Genomic DNA, 17132 nt, shown 5'->3' with positions numbered 1-17132 from the left:
GGCTCTGGTCCTCCACCCAGTCCTGTTCTCGAATGCCCGCAGGCTAGAGTTCTTATCTTCTGAGAGAGGGGGTGGGAATGGAGGAGGTGAGGCCGAGAGCGCAGCAATGTTCTCGACCCAGGAAGCCAGAATCGGCCCCATTGATAGTGAAGCCCGGTGGATGACCGCCGCCAGGGGGCGCCAAACCGCAGCTGGCGCCGGGCCGACGTGGCTCTCCCCGCTGGATCCCGGACTCTCCCAGCAGTGCGTGCAGGCTTGTCCTGTCTTTTCACAGTTACGCAACCTGTGTTTTTGCTGATTGAATTCGGTGGAACCTTCTTATCACATAATAATGGGGGCAGGTCAGTTAGATAGGGAGGGCTTTGTAAGGAAGGAGGCTTGGAAGATGCTTTGGCTCACCGTAGGTGGTCAGTAACCAGGACCTTAGGTGATTCATGCCTTGCAGACCCTGTGACCCTGCCCAACAGCAGACCAGGCCTGCTATGGGTTCTCGGTTCCCCAGGACACTGAATTTTTAAGTGGCTCCCCCGGTGAGGACTCTTAGAGAAAAATCTGAGAACCCATCCTGGAGCTACTGTTGTATGAAGACTATCGTCTACCCACTGGTCTGGCGCTGGTCCCCAGTCGGCATGCACTTTGACGACACAAACACGTGGACTCCCCCCCATCTCTGTGCCTAAGTGGGCCCCCTCTTCATTCCTGAGCTTGCATTTCTGTGGCTCTATACAATGCCAAATGGTCACAGATCCCAAAGTTTGTAGGTAGGGGAGTCTTTGTGTTTGGGAACATCTTATTTGGGGGGGCCACTGCATTAGATACGATCAAATATTTACTTATAATAATAGCAACAAAAATAATATTTATTGAGCCCTTGCCACATGCCAGATATTCTAAGGGCTTGACATGTAGTAACTGACTCATCCTCACAACTATTCTAGGAAGTCGGTACTCTTGTCCCCGTTATGCAGATGAGGGGTTGGGAGCTCAGAGGGGTTGAATAACCTGCCCAAGTTCATCCTGCTCATCAGTGGCAGAGATGGGATTTGAACTCAGGATCTGAGTTCCTAACTGACCGTACTCTAGAAATACATTCTGTGTAAAATACTCAACTTGCCCAAGGCAACTTCCTGCCAGAGCTTGGCTGCCGGGGCCGGGGCTAATCGTGAACAAAGGCAGCCAGCGTGGACCCTGCAGTGGCCTGCCCACAAGCCATGTGGGTGGAGACTTGCTTGTTTTCACTAGCAACCAGCTCTGGCACCTAAATTGCAGGGTGCTTTGTTGATGTGGCGCATTATAAGCTAATCAGATCAATGCAGCAAAGCAAATTACTTATAATTAGAGATAATTAGTAAAATAGTAAGATTATGCCCATATAAAATAAAGTCTAATGCAGGGGCTGTGGCCAGGACAGAACCTGCAGCTTCCCCGGGAGATGGCTCTCTGCGGCCCCCCTCCGGCTCCTGGGCACCAGGCCCTGGGTCTCTCCCGCCTCCGCAACCTCGCTCCCCAGGTGGGCCCTTACCCACGGTAGCTGTCAGCCCGGTGGCGAAGGAGTTCTGGTGCAGTAGGTGCAGGAAGGAGGTTTTGCCCACGTTTGAGTCTCCCAGGAAGATGACATGGAAGAGGTAATCAGGGTCGGCGGGAGGCTCGCTGGCGGTGGGGGACCCTGGGGATGAGGTCGGCGCAGCCTCCCTGGAGTCAGTCCCTGGGGCTAGAGGCCTGTGATCTGCCATGGGCTCCCTGGATTGAAGGGAGCCTTGTTCTTCTGCACGAGCAGTAGTAGGTGAGGCCGTGGGTTGGGATTCCAGCTCAACCATGGTGGGGGGGCTCTGCGTGTGCTCCTGGGGCCCTGCTCCACCCCCAGGCTGAGCACCCTCCTGGCTAGAGCCCAGGGGAGGTGGCCGTGTGCTAGGAGCTTCTGCTTCAGCCTCAGCCCGTGATGTGTCACACGGGAGAGGAGCAGGCAGATGATCTCGCTGGGGGAGTTCTGAATGCCCAGCTTTCAGGCCATGAGCCTCACTTGACTGCTCTGAACTGAGGTCTTGCCCTCCTTGGCCTACCTGTTTCCTTTCCTCCACCCTGGGCTCTTCTTCCAGATGCTCGTAGGAAAGGGCAGGCAGCCCATCTGGCCCAAGGACCTGGCCATGAGCTTCTCTTGGCCCCCCAGGAGGGCCCTCCTGCACACCCGGGCCCAGCTGGCCCTGCTCCAATCCCTCTGTGGGAGGCTGACCCACAGGCTCCAGATCCTGGGAGGGCCCAGCCGGCCCTAGTGTGAGGGCTCGGGCTCCTGGGGACCCCAGTCCTGGCTCAGGCCCAGGGACGTGCAGGTCCTGATAGAGGGCCTCGCTCTGCCTGGGCCGCTTGTCTGGGACAGGCCCAGGCTCGGGGCTCTTGTCATCTGGTTGTGAGGCCTGGAGCGCTTCACTGGGCCCAGCTGGGGCCTGGGGAGGGGGGGAGATCACCTGGGGAGGGGGTGCATCCTCCAAAGGAACAAGCATTTTGAGGGCAGCTGACACCAGGCTCCCTGACTCCTCAGTTGGGGCCCCTGGGAAACTCCAGTGGGAGAGGGCCTCGGGGCCAGGCCCTGACTCCACCTTAGGTTCCAGGCTGGGAAGCTGGACAGGCTGCTCTGGTCTGCCGTCCTGCTCGTCCGGGCCCACTCCTTTCCCTTCCTTGGCCCCGGAGGGCGCCCCAGTGGGGCTCCTTGGGGCCCCGGCCAGATCTGAAGGTGCCTCCTGACCAAGCAGCAAAGCATGTGGCTCTGAGATGGAGATCGGCCTGACTACTTGGGGTGTCTGGGGGTCTGGGGTTGGAGGTGGGCTCCAGGAGAGCTGCAGGGCTCTGCGCGAGGAGGTGTTGAAGTCGCTTAGGAGCTGGTCCCAGTCATCCTCCTCCCCAAACAGTCGGGGCAGGGTAGCCTCCTCAGAGGAGACTGCCTGGACGTCTAGAGCCTTCTCGTCACCTGCTCTGGGGACACTAGGAAGGGTTTAGGAAGCTAAGGTCAGAGGAATCTCTCCCAATCGGTAACACCTCACAGTTGACCCCTTTCCCCAGTCTCTGCTCAGGCAGTCCTTCTCACCCTGCATGCACCCCCATTCCTCCCCTTCATCCAATCCTGCCCATCTTTCAGGGCCTATGTGAACCCTCACCTCCTCCAGGAAGCCTTCCCTGACCTTTCTGGTCCATCCCACTCCTATGAGCTGTAACAGGTAGAGTGAGTGTCTGCCTGGGATCCGTTACTACGCTAGACTGTGTGTGTGTGCGCGCGCGCGCGTGTGTGTGTGTGTGTGTGTGTGTTTGAATCCCAGTTGTGGGATTGGGCACATGACTTTCCCCCCTCTCTGTGCCTTAGTTCCCTGGTCTGAGAAGTGGGCCTGAGCATGTCGGCCTGGCAGGATTGTTGTGAAGTTTAAGGAGGGAAACTCTGGGCGTGTTCTGCGTGCTGACCAGGGCCTCAGAGAACTCAGAGCCTCCCTCCCCTGTTTTCGGGAAGCCCTGCTCCCCACCTTGGCCCAGGGGCGGCAGCTACTTGCCTGGGTTCCTCCTCTACCTGCCAGGACGCGTGGCCCCTGGCGGCGCTCAGACGCCCCCTGGTCGCCTGCAGCTGCCCCTGCGCCTCCTCCAGCCGCCCAGCCAGGTCACGCTCCGTCTCCCGAAGCTGCTGGTTCTCTGAGTTGGCCTCCTGGTGGGTGCCGCTGAGGTGGTGCAGCTGGGCCTCCAGCTGCGGGAGGTGGAAATGTGAGGAGGAGGGAAGCCCGGGTGTCCTCCAGGGCAACAACCAGCCTCCGCAGGCCACCATGGGGCCTCGACTCCAGGCTCCTGGAGACCCAGCTTCAACAAAGAATTGGGCGGGGGGTTACCCCTTGTTGACCTAATTAGCTCCGTTACCTCCCATCTGGGAGAGACGTTGGAATTGAAGGAATTGGGTAAGACACACAAACTGCCAGAACCACAAGGGCCCAACATGTAGACGGGATCACACCCTCCTCTGCCCAGAGCGCTGCCCTGGTTGCTCGTCTCTGAACCCCATCTGGTCCACGGGGAGCTCCAGAGCCAACAGCAAGGCACAGGACTCGGGGATGGAACGAGGTGTGAGCACTCAGCAGGGAAGGTGAAGCCCTCACAGTGGCATCCAGTGCCCTGCTCAGTCCCTCCCACCTCATGAGGTCTCTGCCCTCCTCTCCCACTACTCTCCCCTTCCTCGGTCTGCTCCAGCCCACGGGTCTCCCCGCTGCTCCTGGAACCTTCATGGCACACACCCGCCTCAGGGCCTTTGCACTCACTGTTCTCTCCACCCGGACAGCCCTTCCCCAGGTACCACATGGCCCACTCCTCGTCTCCTTCAGGCTTTTCCTCCAATGTCAGCAACTCAGTGAGGCCTTCCTGGATTCCCCTGTCAAAACCCTCTAGCCCCCTGCCCTGCTTCCCTTCATTCTCCTTAGCACCTTCACTCTCCAGCATGTTATAGATTTTACTTGCTTACTTTGTTTATCATCCATCTTCCTGACTAAGGTTATAACTCCGTGGGCAGGGGTTTGTGTCTATCACGTTCCTCAGGACCGAGAACAGTGCCAGGCACTAGAGGACACACCACAAATAATCGCCGGGTGAGGGAAAGAATGACCTCGGGGGGAGAGGCTTCATGTCCACAGGGGACAGGACGAAATGGCCCCATGTGGAAAGGCCAATCTCCTCCCTTGGCTGATGGGACCAGCCTCAATTTCCAAGGAGCAGCTGCTGCAGAGACATCTGGAAATCAGCCCGTGTTGGAAAGCTGAGACCAGGTGACGGAGCCAGGCGAGGCAACGGTGGAAAAGTCTCCAGGAACCTTGTCCAGTGCTGAAGGAAAGCTGGTTGCCCTGGTTCCACCACATGGTGGAACTAAGGTCAGTGGTCTGGGAGTTGAGAAAGGGAGAGATGGCGGCGCAGGGTCTCAGACCCAAAGACTTAGCCACAAAGCCAACTGGCAGTGACTATGGGCTACAAGACCTGGGGTGTCGGGGCAGCAGGGAGCTAGGTCAGATTCAGAGACAGTAACAGTTGTGATGGGTAAAGTACCTACTGTGTGCCAGGCACCACGCTAGGCCCTCAAACATGGTATCTCTAGTCATCCCAGCAGCCTTCTAGGGCAAGGGTTCTGATCTCTGATTCTCTGATGAGGAAACCAAGTCTCAGATGGCTTAAAAACCTGCCCCAGGTCACTCAGTTGACAGTGGAGACAAGAGTTGAACATGAACACCACCTTATCACTAAGCCTCTCCGACACTGGGACCTCATGTTTGCCCAGTGCCTTCCCGTTTCAATGTGCTTTCCCCTTCATTACCTCATTTGACCCAACTAGCCTAGGAGATGCAATAGATGTGGCTAGTCCCATTTTACAGATGGAGAAACTTAGGCCAAGACAAGCAAAGTTATTGCCTCAGATTTGCATGGCTCTTAATTGGGGGATGTCTGGCATGGAGTATGTGCTCCTTACATTTTAACAGCTGTCTGGCATGGAGTATGCCAGACAACAGTGGTGGGGCCGCCCCCCCCCAACCCCGGCCCCACTCACTTCCTCAGGGTCAGCTCCAGAACCTCCTTGTCAGCCCGCGCCTCCTGCAGGCGGCTGCTCATCCTGGCCAGCAGGGATTTGAACCTGGATTTTCCCGGCAGTCCCTCTGCACTCCCTGGCCTCATCTCAGAAAAGGGGGCCCAACCACCCCCATGAATTCTCAGAAGATGGGTGTCAGAGTGTGCAAATTCTCAGAAATTGGGCTCCCAGGCAAGCGTTCTTACTCACCTCCCTCTGGCCCTCCGTCAGCTGTTGAAATTCGCGCTCCTTGGCCTCCAAGACCTCCTGCATCTGGGAGCTGAAGGCCAGGTCCTGGGAGTCGCTCTGGGGAGCAGAGAGGTTTCAGCCCCTGAGCTGCTGACTTAGTCCCCGCAAGGCCGGACCAGCCCTCCCCACACTCCACCTCCACCCAGGCCTGGGGCACAGGGTCCGGGATGCCCCTGCAAGGCCAGATCTCAGGACAGCTTCCCTGACTCAGGCCAAGATGTGGCGCCAAGATGGAGGCCCAGAGAGCGAGACCTGGCCGAGATGGGCAGGGGACCGAGGCCCAGCGCTCCCCCCACGTCTCTCTGAGGAATGCCAGCCGGGCAGGGGGTGAGAGGGCCTTCCCCCAGCGGCCTCCTGCTGTCCCGCACTGGCCAGTGCCCGGACCCACTACTCAGCCAGCAGAGGGGCCCAGGGCCGGGGTCAAGGGCGGGCTGCCAGGGGAGGCCACCTCGGCCTGCAGCTGCTGCTTCTCCCGGCGGATCTGCTGCTCCATCTCCTCATAGAGCTGCTGGACCTCTCGGTGGTGGTCGGAGTCCCGCCTGGAAGGGGAGGGGGCAGCGGGTGAGCGCCCGGGGACCCTGCTGCTGGCAGGGGTGGTCTGGGCCTGTGTTTGGAGTCCATCCTGCTGCTCACCTCACTCTGCCAGTGGTCACTGACCCCTGTCACCCTGAGAGCAGTCATCCCAACAACAGCCCCTGATGCATATGCCCTTGACATTGGTCATCCTGATCCCATCATGCTGACTCCCGTAACCCTCACCAAGATATTGGTTCTCGTGTCCCCACCCCATGGTCCCAATTGCCCCATCACCCTGTCCCCACTTCTCGCTGTCTCCATCCCCCACCCCCAAACCCAGACCCCGGGGCAGGGCTCTGTCCACGCCCACCCCGGGGTCGCTGCATGCTTTGTGATCTATATGAGCAATGCCCCCGGAGGTGGGGGCCCCAGTGGCCCTGCGCCGAGACGCACTGACCATTCCCACTCCCACTCAAGGCCCGTCTCTGTCCTCTTCAACAGGTCCCCTAAGCCATCCCTTCTTCCAGCTCAGCTCCGCCCACCGGCTCCCAGGTCTGCCGTGGACCCCTGGGCTCCAGGCTTCTGGAACTGAGGGAATTCCCCTCACGTTCAGCTAAAATGTAAGGAGCACCTACTCCATGCCAGACACCAGGTGGCCGCCCCCCCCACCCAACCCCGGCCCCACTCACTTCCTCAGGGTCAGCTCCAGAACCTCCTTGTCAGCCCGCGCCTCCTGCAGGCGGCTGCTCATCCTGGCCAGAAAGCCCTCCAGGTTGCCTGCCACCTGGGGCTCCTCCTGTCGCAGCTTCCCCCACAGCTGCCAGATGTCCGCCTGCCTGCGGAAGGGGGACAGCCAGACATGAGGTATGAGGTGGGACCCAGAAGCAGGGGGGCCCACTTCTCCATTTTAAGGCAACACTCCAAGAGACTTGGGCACCTGGGCCACAAAAATCGGTTTATACCCTACAAGGTACAACTCCGGTTGCCGCCTCCTCCAGGAACCTTTCCCAGATGTGCCCTCTCCCTTCTTGAACCCCCACAGCACTTTGTCTCTCCATGCTTTGGTGATGAATTATGGCAGGGGATGGGGTGGGGTGGAGGAATTGGGAGACTGACGACCCAGGGCTGCCATCTGCCTTCTCTCTTCTCCCACTCTGTAGCTGTGTGATCTTTGGCAACTCCCATGCCCTCTCTGGGCTTCTTTGTACAATGAGGAGGCGGATACCTGCCTGGTAAGGTAAGGTCACTGCAGAATGAGACATGCCCAGTGACAGCCCCAGCTTGGGGCCTGGCACATGGCTGGCACTCAATTAATACTGCTTTCACCTGGATTTCATTAAGTCTTGAAGACAGATGCCAGAGGGCTGAGCCCAGGCCAAGCTGCCAAGTGGGTAACTGGTTCCCCATCACACCCGCCCCCCAGCTGGTACCCTAAGTCCTGCCCAGCGTGCCCTATGACACTCGGCCCCACCCTCTGAGAGCTTGTCCTCACAGAGCCTGTAGGGACCACAGGCAAGGGTGAGTCCCTCGCTGGCTCTAAGAGACCCGGGGGGCCCTGGAGGGGTGTGAGAGGGGCATTTATAGGCAGGGGTCCCCTTTCTCTGGGCCTGAGTGAACCCCATGAGCCCAGAGCCTGAGACAGTTTGGAGGAAATGCCCTCCCTGCCTCCAAACCTGCCCAACCCAGGGCATCGTTGTACCTGAATCACTCCACTGGGGGACCCTCTTTTTCAGTTAAGAAAGGCCCCCTCAGGCAGTTGTGTTTTTAAGAACGTGAGTGCCCTTGGGAGGCTGATACCCCAACCCGCTAATCCTGCGGAGCAATCATATAGGGCAGGACGGGGAGAGAGCGGGTGGGGGTGGGAGGGACTCCTCACAAAGACACTCTCCACACGGGCTCCATTTAATCTCATAACTGTCCCTACGATCACACTGCAGCTGGAAGACAGATGTCAAAGGTTAGGCCACTTGCCCATGGTCAACAGCTAACACGTGGCCAAACCAGGATTTGTACCCAGCTCTACTTGGTGGCCTCCCACCTCGGCACTGTGTCCAGGTGAGTCCTCCACCCCCACTGACCGCCCCACTGCCTGCCCCTGCCCCCCACCCCACTCCCACCCACCCCTCCACACGCAGCGCTGGCCTTACTCCGGAAGTAAGTGGCCTGCCCCCAGCTGCTGGATGAAGGCAAGGAACGCCTCCTTCTCCTCAGGGTCAGCCTCCTCCAGCACTGGGAAGCTGGTGGCTGCAGATTCTCTCTTGGAGGACAGTGGCCTCTTTCTGTGGAGCCTGTGGGTGCTCAAGCTGGAGCCAAAGATGTTCTCTGGGCGACAGAGGGGGACAAAAGGCAGCAGAGTGGGGTGGGGCTCAGCCCCCTGATCTCCCATCTGGCCCTGCTCCAGCCCTTGGGGAAATAATTATATCTGTGTTGGTCACATATATACAGGGTCACATTCATACATTCATCATATCGTCCTTGGGAATCTACTCAAGGTTGACATTCTGCCAATTTTATGAGCTATAAATGCAGATTCCTGCCCTCCCTCTCCGTTGTCCCCCAAACTTTTGGAGACTCGGCAGACCTGAGAACTCTGGATGGCTTTGCAGACATTTAAGCCTGAGCTGTGCTTTGCAGGGTCTCAGCAAGGACATCACACCTTCCATTCCCTGGGCGGGCAGGTCAACCCGCATCGAGAAGATCAGTGGGAATATTGTGACCTGCTGACCTTGGCCTTTTTAGGTCCTTTTGGGCCTCTTGAGAAGCCAACTTTGGAGTGGCCCTCCCCAAAACAGGGCAAAGGGCCTGGGAAGCCCCCAACCACTAAATATCACCCTCTGCTGCTCCCTGGGGCCTGGAATTCCCTTCACCAAAGCCAGAATGTGACCTTTCTCAGGCAGAAACAAAGCTTGTGGTCTCAAGAGTGGGGCTTGCTTAACCTCTTGTTCAAGGGAGCCTTTTGTTGGGGAGAAGACAAGTAAGGCATCAGAAAGTAAGCCTGGAGGTCTCCCTGGAGGAGGGGGCTGCTAAGAGGAGCCCTGCCCCTTCAGCCAATGAACTGCTCTTGCTAGTTGGAAAGGAAGCGAGTGGGTCTCCTGGGCTAGAGTCTTAAGGCCCAGCCCCATATTAAACCAACTGCCTGCCCACACAGGCTTAGTATGCCTATCTCCAGTACAATCATCATCCATGCCCTGAACTGCTCTCGGGGCTGTTGTGGAGGTGCCCTGTTGCCTTTCCTGTCCGCCCAGCCTCCCCATACTGGGTACACTGCATGGGATGCCTGGCTGGGCGGCAAGTCCCCAGAGACCCTCCCAGGACAGACATACTGAGCCCAGAGCTGAATTCTTCCAGGGAGAGGCGTCCCTTCTGCTCCACATCCACCCAGTCAAAGATCATCTCCAGCTCCTCCGCACTGCCCAGGAAGCTGAACTTGGCCGCCTGCAAGGAAGAGGTAAGTTGGCACTGTTCCCACTGGGGAGGACTCTGGGCCACCCTCCAAAAAAGAGAGGTGTTTGTCTTCAGACACCCCTACCTCCCCTCTCCCCAACTTTGGAGTCCCAGCCCCAAGCTGACCCAGGGCCTACCCTGGAGGCTCTGCGACCCCCCCCTAAGATGGCCCTCTCAGCAGGGCCCTGAACTCCCTCTGCACCTTTCCCCTTCCTCCATCCAACACTAGAACTTAACTCTTCTGAGTCTCATCCCTTTAGGATCCTAATAAAGGACAGTAGCTAATCCTCCCCAGGATGTGTTTATCAGTATCCCAAAAAATTATCTGAAATTTGAGGATAAGTCCAAAAGGTGGACAGCACACTCTTTCAGCATTCCATGTGGGCAAAGTTTACCCAAGCATCGTCTGGACTGTGGGAATGTACTTCATTCATTTCATCCCCTGGGACAGGCTGGAAGTCCCAGACTAAATGAAGTCACCTATTAACTTGTAGATTTTGTCCAGGAGAGATGTAAATAATTTTTGTCTGCTGGAACAGATAACCTCAAAGATTTATGGCCTGTTGTACATTAACCAGCTTTGGAAAAAATCTAACTCAGCCATCTCGGTCTAACACTTTTTGTTATCCATTTTTTTTAAATGCTCTTTCAACCATTCATGGTATCTCTCGTTAATGAGCTAAATAAAATCTTTGAGAGGGATTTATTTTATTTTTGCCCAAGGGTCATGATGTTCTCTTTTTGAAAATTATACTTAAGAGTTTTGGAGGGGCGCCTGGGTGGCTCAGTTGGCTAAGTGTCTGCCTTCGGCTCAGGTCATGATTCCGGGGTCCGGGGATCGAGTCCTGCATCGGGCTCCCTGCTCAGCAGGGAGTCTGCTTCTCCCTCTCCTTCTACCCCACCCCCTGCTTGGGCTCTCACTCTCTTTGTCAAATAAATAAGTAAAATAAAATCTTTAAAAAAAAGAGTTTTGGACATTTCATGGAGACGCCCCAGTAAACTCAGCCATCAGGACCAAGTAACATGGGTGCTGAAGAAGGGCTCCTCGTGGGCTGTGGGAAACCCAAGCACCTCCTCCCTTGGCTCTTGGAGAGAATCCCACGTGTGACAGAACTTTAGGTTTGCTGTTTATTTTGTTGTTTGTCTTTTTTTTTTTTTTCTTGCTGATTCTGTGTTTTCATTTTTGGTGGGAGCAATGATGGGGAATTCCATTTTATGGACTGGCCATAGGTGATCTCTGTGGGATGCATGATGGAGACCTAGTGTCTCTTGGTTGAGAGGCAACCAAAAATCTGATTTGCTGATCTTTGTTGGTGGTGGTGGTGGTGGTTTTTCCATGTGTGCTCCGAATTGGTGAAGCGTTTTGTGTTCACTAGGAAGAACAACTCTTTGAGATCTGGACTGGTGAGTTTTGTGTGTCTGTGTTTACTTTTGACCTGTGGCCTGGAACTGAGGGTATGAAGCCACTGGGTCTGTGTATCTGTGTGTCTACACATCTGTAATTCAGAAAAGCCTTTAACTCTTCTGTGAGTATGAAATACTTTTCTACATCTGGAGGGTATTAATGACTTGAGTACTGTGTCTCTTACAGGGGTTCTGTGTTGATTGGTTTGTAGAGACAAATAAGTGCTTATATAAATTTAATGTTCCCCCAAATCACATAAAATAAAGAAACTGAACTTCTAATGCTTTAAATGTGCTAAACTTTAAAAGAAAAAATCCCTCTTATGAGAAATTGGCAGCTCAGAAAACTTTTAAGGAGCCAGGTTAACATAATTAATGTAAATCTTTAGATAAATTAGATTGGTTTAATTTTGTTTATAAAATGCAAATAATAGCTATCAGTGTTTTCTTTGCTTTATATTAACTATATATAGTTAATTATAATACAATTAAACATTCTACTTTTTATAAGATCTGGATTTGTTTTATGTGAAGAAACTATTTAATCTGAATTTCTTACACTTCTGATTTTGTCTTACTGATCAAATAAGCCAACATTATCCTTACATAATGTTTTAAGATAAGAAAAATGTAAAATTGTGTTCAACTACATTGATTCATTACACAGTTCCAAGATCCTTAGGTAACTTTAAAAATGTGAATTAATTTTAATTAATAAATAATTTTTGGCTACCTGGACAATTTCTGAGAAAAACTGAAACATTGATTGCTAAGCATAATTTTAAGTTTATATCCTTTTACTTCTTATTTTTACATGCAAGAGAGCAGCTATAACTTTGGGCCATGTTAATGAGTGAATTCATTCTTGCCACCTTATTTTTTTTAAGATTTATTTGTTTATTTGAGAGACAGAGAGCAGATGGGGTGGGGAGAGGGACAGAGGGAGAGAGACAGAAAGAATCCCAAGCAGACTCCCCACCTAGCCCTGAGTCTGACCCAGGGCTTGATCTCATGACCCTGAGATCATCACCAGAGCCGAAACCAAGAGTCCAAAGCTTAACCATCTGAGCCACCCAGGCGCCCCCATTCTTGCCACTTTAAGTAGTTGTACATGGCAAAGCAGAGACTCAAGACTCAAGTAGATATTTGTACACCCAAGTTCATAGCAGCACTATTCACAGTAGCCAAAGGATGGAAGCAACTCAAATGTCCACTGAAGGATGAACAGAAAGACAAAATGTGGTCTATGCATACAGTGGATTATTGTTCAGCCTTAAAGAGGAAGGCAATTCCGACCCCTGCTATAGTATGAATGAATGTTAAGGACATTATACTAAGTAAAAGAAGCCGGTCACAAAAAGACAAATATATTTTCCCACTTACACGAGGGATGTAGAGTGATCAAATTCATAGAGACAGAAAGGAGAATGGGGGTTTCTGGGGGATGGGGAGAAAGGAGAATGGGAATTAGTGTTTAACTGGGACAGAGTTTCAGTTGGGGAAGATGAAGAACATCTGGAAATAGGCGGTGGTGATCGTTGCACAACATTGTGAAATGTACCTAAAGCCACTGAGCTCTACACATAAAAATGCTTAAAATGGCAAATTTCATGTTATGTATATTTTATGACAATTTTTAAAAGATTATTTATTTATTTATTTGGGGGGCAGAGCACGAGTCGGGGGGAGGGGCAGAGGGAGAAGGAGAAGCAGGCCTCCCGCCGAGCAGGGCGCCCGATGCGGGGCTCGATGTGGGCCTCGATCCCAGGACCCTGGGATCATGGCCTGAGTTGAAGGCAGATGCTTAACTGACTGAGCCACCCAGGTGGCCCTTGTATGACAATTTTTTAAAACTTTTGCAAGGGATATGTGTAGCTGTAAAATGTTGTGTTATGCCTGTTTGTGAGCTTTGCTAAGTCTACTAAAATGATTGAATAACACAGACAGTGCTCACTTATTTGTAGCCCAGCTCTTCCTGTGAAATAGAGGTTAGTTACTTTGGTTAAAAGTTACAATCACTATGGATGTTTGAAACTATACTAGGACCAACAGGGACAGAGAGATACAGCTGTGTCTGCAAGGAAAATGGGATACATTCTGACTTTCCAAAGAATAAGGAAGTGGTTTTGTCTTAAGTGTCTGATTGTTCCAGAACATGAAAAGGGATGAAAATGCAAACCTGAATTGGATACAGACAGTTGTAGAGGGTTTGCTGAAAGGGAACTTTAGTTGCCTTGATTTATAAGACCTAAGTCTGAAAATAAGCTATGAAATAGGTTAACATTTTGCCAAGTGCCAAATCTGGCTCAGTTTTGATGGGCTTAAAAATAAATAATTTTTTAAAGTTGTGAAACTTTTACTGCCGCATGTTATATTAATGCAAAACTAGAATTCAGCTGTATCTCTATTAAAGTGGTAAATTGGTCATAGAGCTCTTAGCAAGAGTTAAAAAGAAGCTACTATTTATCTTCTGTGTAAACTGCTCAGATAAATGATTCCATATTGTCAACAGAATAAATTTCTCTACTTTATTTTGGCTTGATCATGTTTTCAAGTAAAAAAAGAAATTAAAAATCTAAGGCACCTCTCTTATGAAAGAGCTAAATATCCTTGTAATCATGTTACCTTCTTCTGTGTTTATCTCAAAATATTTTATTTTATTGTCACTTCAATTCAATAGGTAACCAAGTGCTATTTCTCAGGCTCCTTTGATCCTATCTTAATCTAGTGGCCAAAATCTTCTCTGATAGCTCTTCTGATTTTGCTTTCCCAATATAAGATCCTAAATTTTGGGGAAAAATAATAAAATTTTAGGATACCTTTCTCTATATTTATTAAATACTTCACCATTGTTATAAGAGCAGGATGGGCAAGAAATAAGAAGTGTTGGCAAGAATGTGGAGAAAAGGGAACCCTCGTGCACTGTTGGTGGGAATGTGAAGTGGTGCAGCCACTCTGGAAAACAGTATGGCTGTTGCTAAAAAAATTAAAAATAGAACTCCCCTAGGGATCCAGCAATCCCACTTCTAGATATTTACCCGAAGATAACAAAAACACTAATACGAAAAGATATCTACTGCCATGTTTTCTGCAGCATTATTTATAATAGCTAAGGCATAGAAAGAACCTAAATGTTCATAGATGGATGAACGGATAAAGATATGGTGTGTGTGTGTGTGATGAGACATTATTCAGCCATATAAAAGAATGAAATCTTACCATTTGCAACAACATGGATGGACCTTGAGGACACTATGTTAAGTGAGTTATGTCAGACAGAAAAAGATAAATACTTATGCAAACAATGAATCATGGAACACTACATCAAAAACTAATGATGTAGGGTGCCTGGGTGGCTCAGTCATTAAGCGTCTGCCTTCGGCTCAGGTCATGATCCCAGGGTCCTGGGATCGAGTCCCTCATTGGGCTCCTGGCTCAGCGGGGAGCCTGCTTCTCCCTCTGACCCTATCCCCTCTCATGCTGTTCCTCTCTCTCTCTCTCAAATAAATAAATAAATAATTAAAAAAAAAACTAATGATGTAATGTATGGTTACTAACATAATAAAATTTAAAAAAAAAGAAGAAGAAATACTGAATGAGCTCACTTATATGGAATCTAAAATCAACCAACCAACCAACCAACCAATAAACCGAAAAACTGAGCTCATGAATACAGAGAACATATTGGTAGTTGCCTGAGGCAGGGATTGGAGGAATGTCAAAAAAAGTACAATTTCCAGTTATAAAATGAATAAGTCATGGGGATATAATGTACAGCATGGTGACAATAGTTAATAATACTGAATTGCATCTTTGAAAGTAGCTAGGAGAGTAGATCTTGAAAGTTCTCATCACAAGAAAAAAAATTTTGTAACTGTATGGTGATGACTATTAACTAGACTTATTGTGGTGATCATTTTGCAACACATATAGATATCAAATCATTACATTGTATACCTGAAACGAATATAATATTATGTCAATTATGATGCAATAAAAAATATGTGAAAAAATAATTTTCAAAAATCATAAGGAAATTCTTCAAATCCTTCTTTTGGGCAATATAGATAACTTATGAGGTATTTTAAAAGTTCATTAAGATTGATTAATATGATAAAAAGATTAATTAACACAGTTATGTTTAACACCCGCTCCTAATAGATGAGTTGATTATTATCAATAAAGAGAAATCTTGCAATATTTGTTGCATATAGATGAAAATAAAAACTGAGGATTTAGCCTGTAACAAAATCTGATAGGCTTGGGTTAGGAGAGTGGAGGTTAAATTTTTTAAAAAGCATCTATCTATCTATCTATCTATCTATCTATCTATCTATATCTACATATATATATAGTTACATATGTATAAATACGTATGATATGTATGGTTTGGGTTAAAAAAAAAAACATCATGGGAAGAACTGTCAAATCAGAAGAGATGTTCAGGCTTTCCTAGGCTAAGTTTCCATAGGTAAAATGTGATTCATATAAATATTTCAGAAATTGCATGCTTTATGGGAAGGCCCTGGAGATTGCTCAGTGCATTTGCTGATCCATGATACGTGCTTATCTTCAGGGGAAACACTGATCAAACCCTACGAAATAGTTATGTGCTGTATCCCAACAGAGAACTTTACTCTCTTCCACTCTGATATTATTAGTTATGTAATAAATAACCACAGCTTTTCAGTCTCATTAGCAAAAACGTTCCTTCTTTCCTACCCTGGCCTGAAGTCTCAGTTAAGAGCTGCGGGCCACCAAGGACAGACCCAACGCCTTGTGGAAAAGGACTGGACCCGGTTCTATGAGCTACTGATGCTTCCCGTGGATACTAGGTTTCCGAGCCGACGCTAGCGGACCTTCAGCCAAAGCTGGCAGACTGACAATTTCCAGGACTCTTGAGTCCAGAAGCGGCCAGCTCACTCAAGATCCAGCAGAACAGGAATTAATAACATAGAACTGAATGAATGGTTCAAGGAAATGGAGTTGTGGTTATTTGTTGGGAATATAATTGGTATTATTTTTTATTGTTCTATCTTTATGGATCTAATGAGGAAGTTTTTTCTCTGTCTTCTTGAGCCCTGTCTAACCTTCGGTTTAGTAGATTACTGCTTTTGTAAAGTCAAACACTATAAATGTTATCTGGATCTCACTGACCCCCTCCTGATTCAGAAACTGACACTTTTACTGGACCTCCTGACTTTCTCTGGTGATACAATGATTGATACAGATTCAATAAGAATCTGTTCTCCTTTTTTGCTGGGATATAGTTGGATGAATCATTATGTAACCAGAGGGTCATGTTGGAGAATGATTCTCACTAATCAGATGTGACAAGTCTATTGTAAGGAACAGCCATGGCCCCAATGTCTGCAAAACCCTCCCAGCGACCTGGCCTGGAACCAGTTGATAAGGGAGGCCGCTTCCGGGCAGGAGAGGGACCTTGAAAAATTGGGACTCTCAAGAAGAAAGGAAACCCCTTGCATTTATAGGGGCTGCAGGTGAAAGCTGGTGAAGAGAGAGTCTTGGGTTTAGTTTCCTGGCCTGAAGATAGAAATAGGGTGGCCAGCTTGACCCAGTTTGCCTGAAACGTTCCCAGTGTTAACACTGGAAGTCCCACATCCCAGGCATCCTTCCAGTCCCAGACAAACTGGGACAGACATTCACTCTGGGTAGAAGAGCAAATAATGGAGGTTTGAAATCTAAGATTCTGTATGAAAACTTCTGGACAGAAGCTAAAATGGCTTCATGTTTTCAAAGTCTAGATTTGCAGAGCAAGCTCAAGGATGCCCACGGTTCATTTACACTCTTGCTGCGTGGATGGAAATAGGTGGAATGAGACTAGGCTTTTCTGTATCAGGAATATACTTGGGAGATTATTTATCATCACAGAAAATTATCTGAATAATTGGAAACCTGGAAACTGGGCCAAAAGGTAGAGAGCATG

General features: G+C 50.1%; 1 protein-coding gene across 1 annotated transcript in view; it reads right to left on the bottom strand.

Moving 5' to 3' along the window:
- RAB44 (RAB44, member RAS oncogene family) overlaps nt 1-17132 on the bottom strand; it is a 34989-nt gene that overhangs the window by 8843 nt on the left and 9014 nt on the right. The window contains exons 3-9 of the mRNA XM_045865987.3: nt 9661-9772; nt 8485-8659; nt 7027-7173; nt 6270-6360; nt 5783-5878; nt 3534-3721; nt 1523-2976 (exon numbers count right to left, since the gene is read on the bottom strand). Of these exons, the coding sequence (XP_045721943.1) occupies nt 1523-2976; nt 3534-3721; nt 5783-5878; nt 6270-6360; nt 7027-7173; nt 8485-8659; nt 9661-9772 (2263 nt within the window). The remainder of the gene's footprint in view (nt 1-1522; nt 2977-3533; nt 3722-5782; nt 5879-6269; nt 6361-7026; nt 7174-8484; nt 8660-9660; nt 9773-17132) is intronic.

Source organism: Mirounga angustirostris, unplaced genomic scaffold (genome assembly GCF_029215605.1).
Source record: "Mirounga angustirostris isolate CCGP_5_RB_7025 unplaced genomic scaffold, mMirAng1.0.hap1 SCAF_8, whole genome shotgun sequence".
Lineage (NCBI taxonomy): Eukaryota > Metazoa > Chordata > Mammalia > Carnivora > Phocidae > Mirounga > Mirounga angustirostris.
Note: the sequence above shows the minus strand (reverse complement) of the source record. Positions and strands in the feature narration are given on the sequence as shown.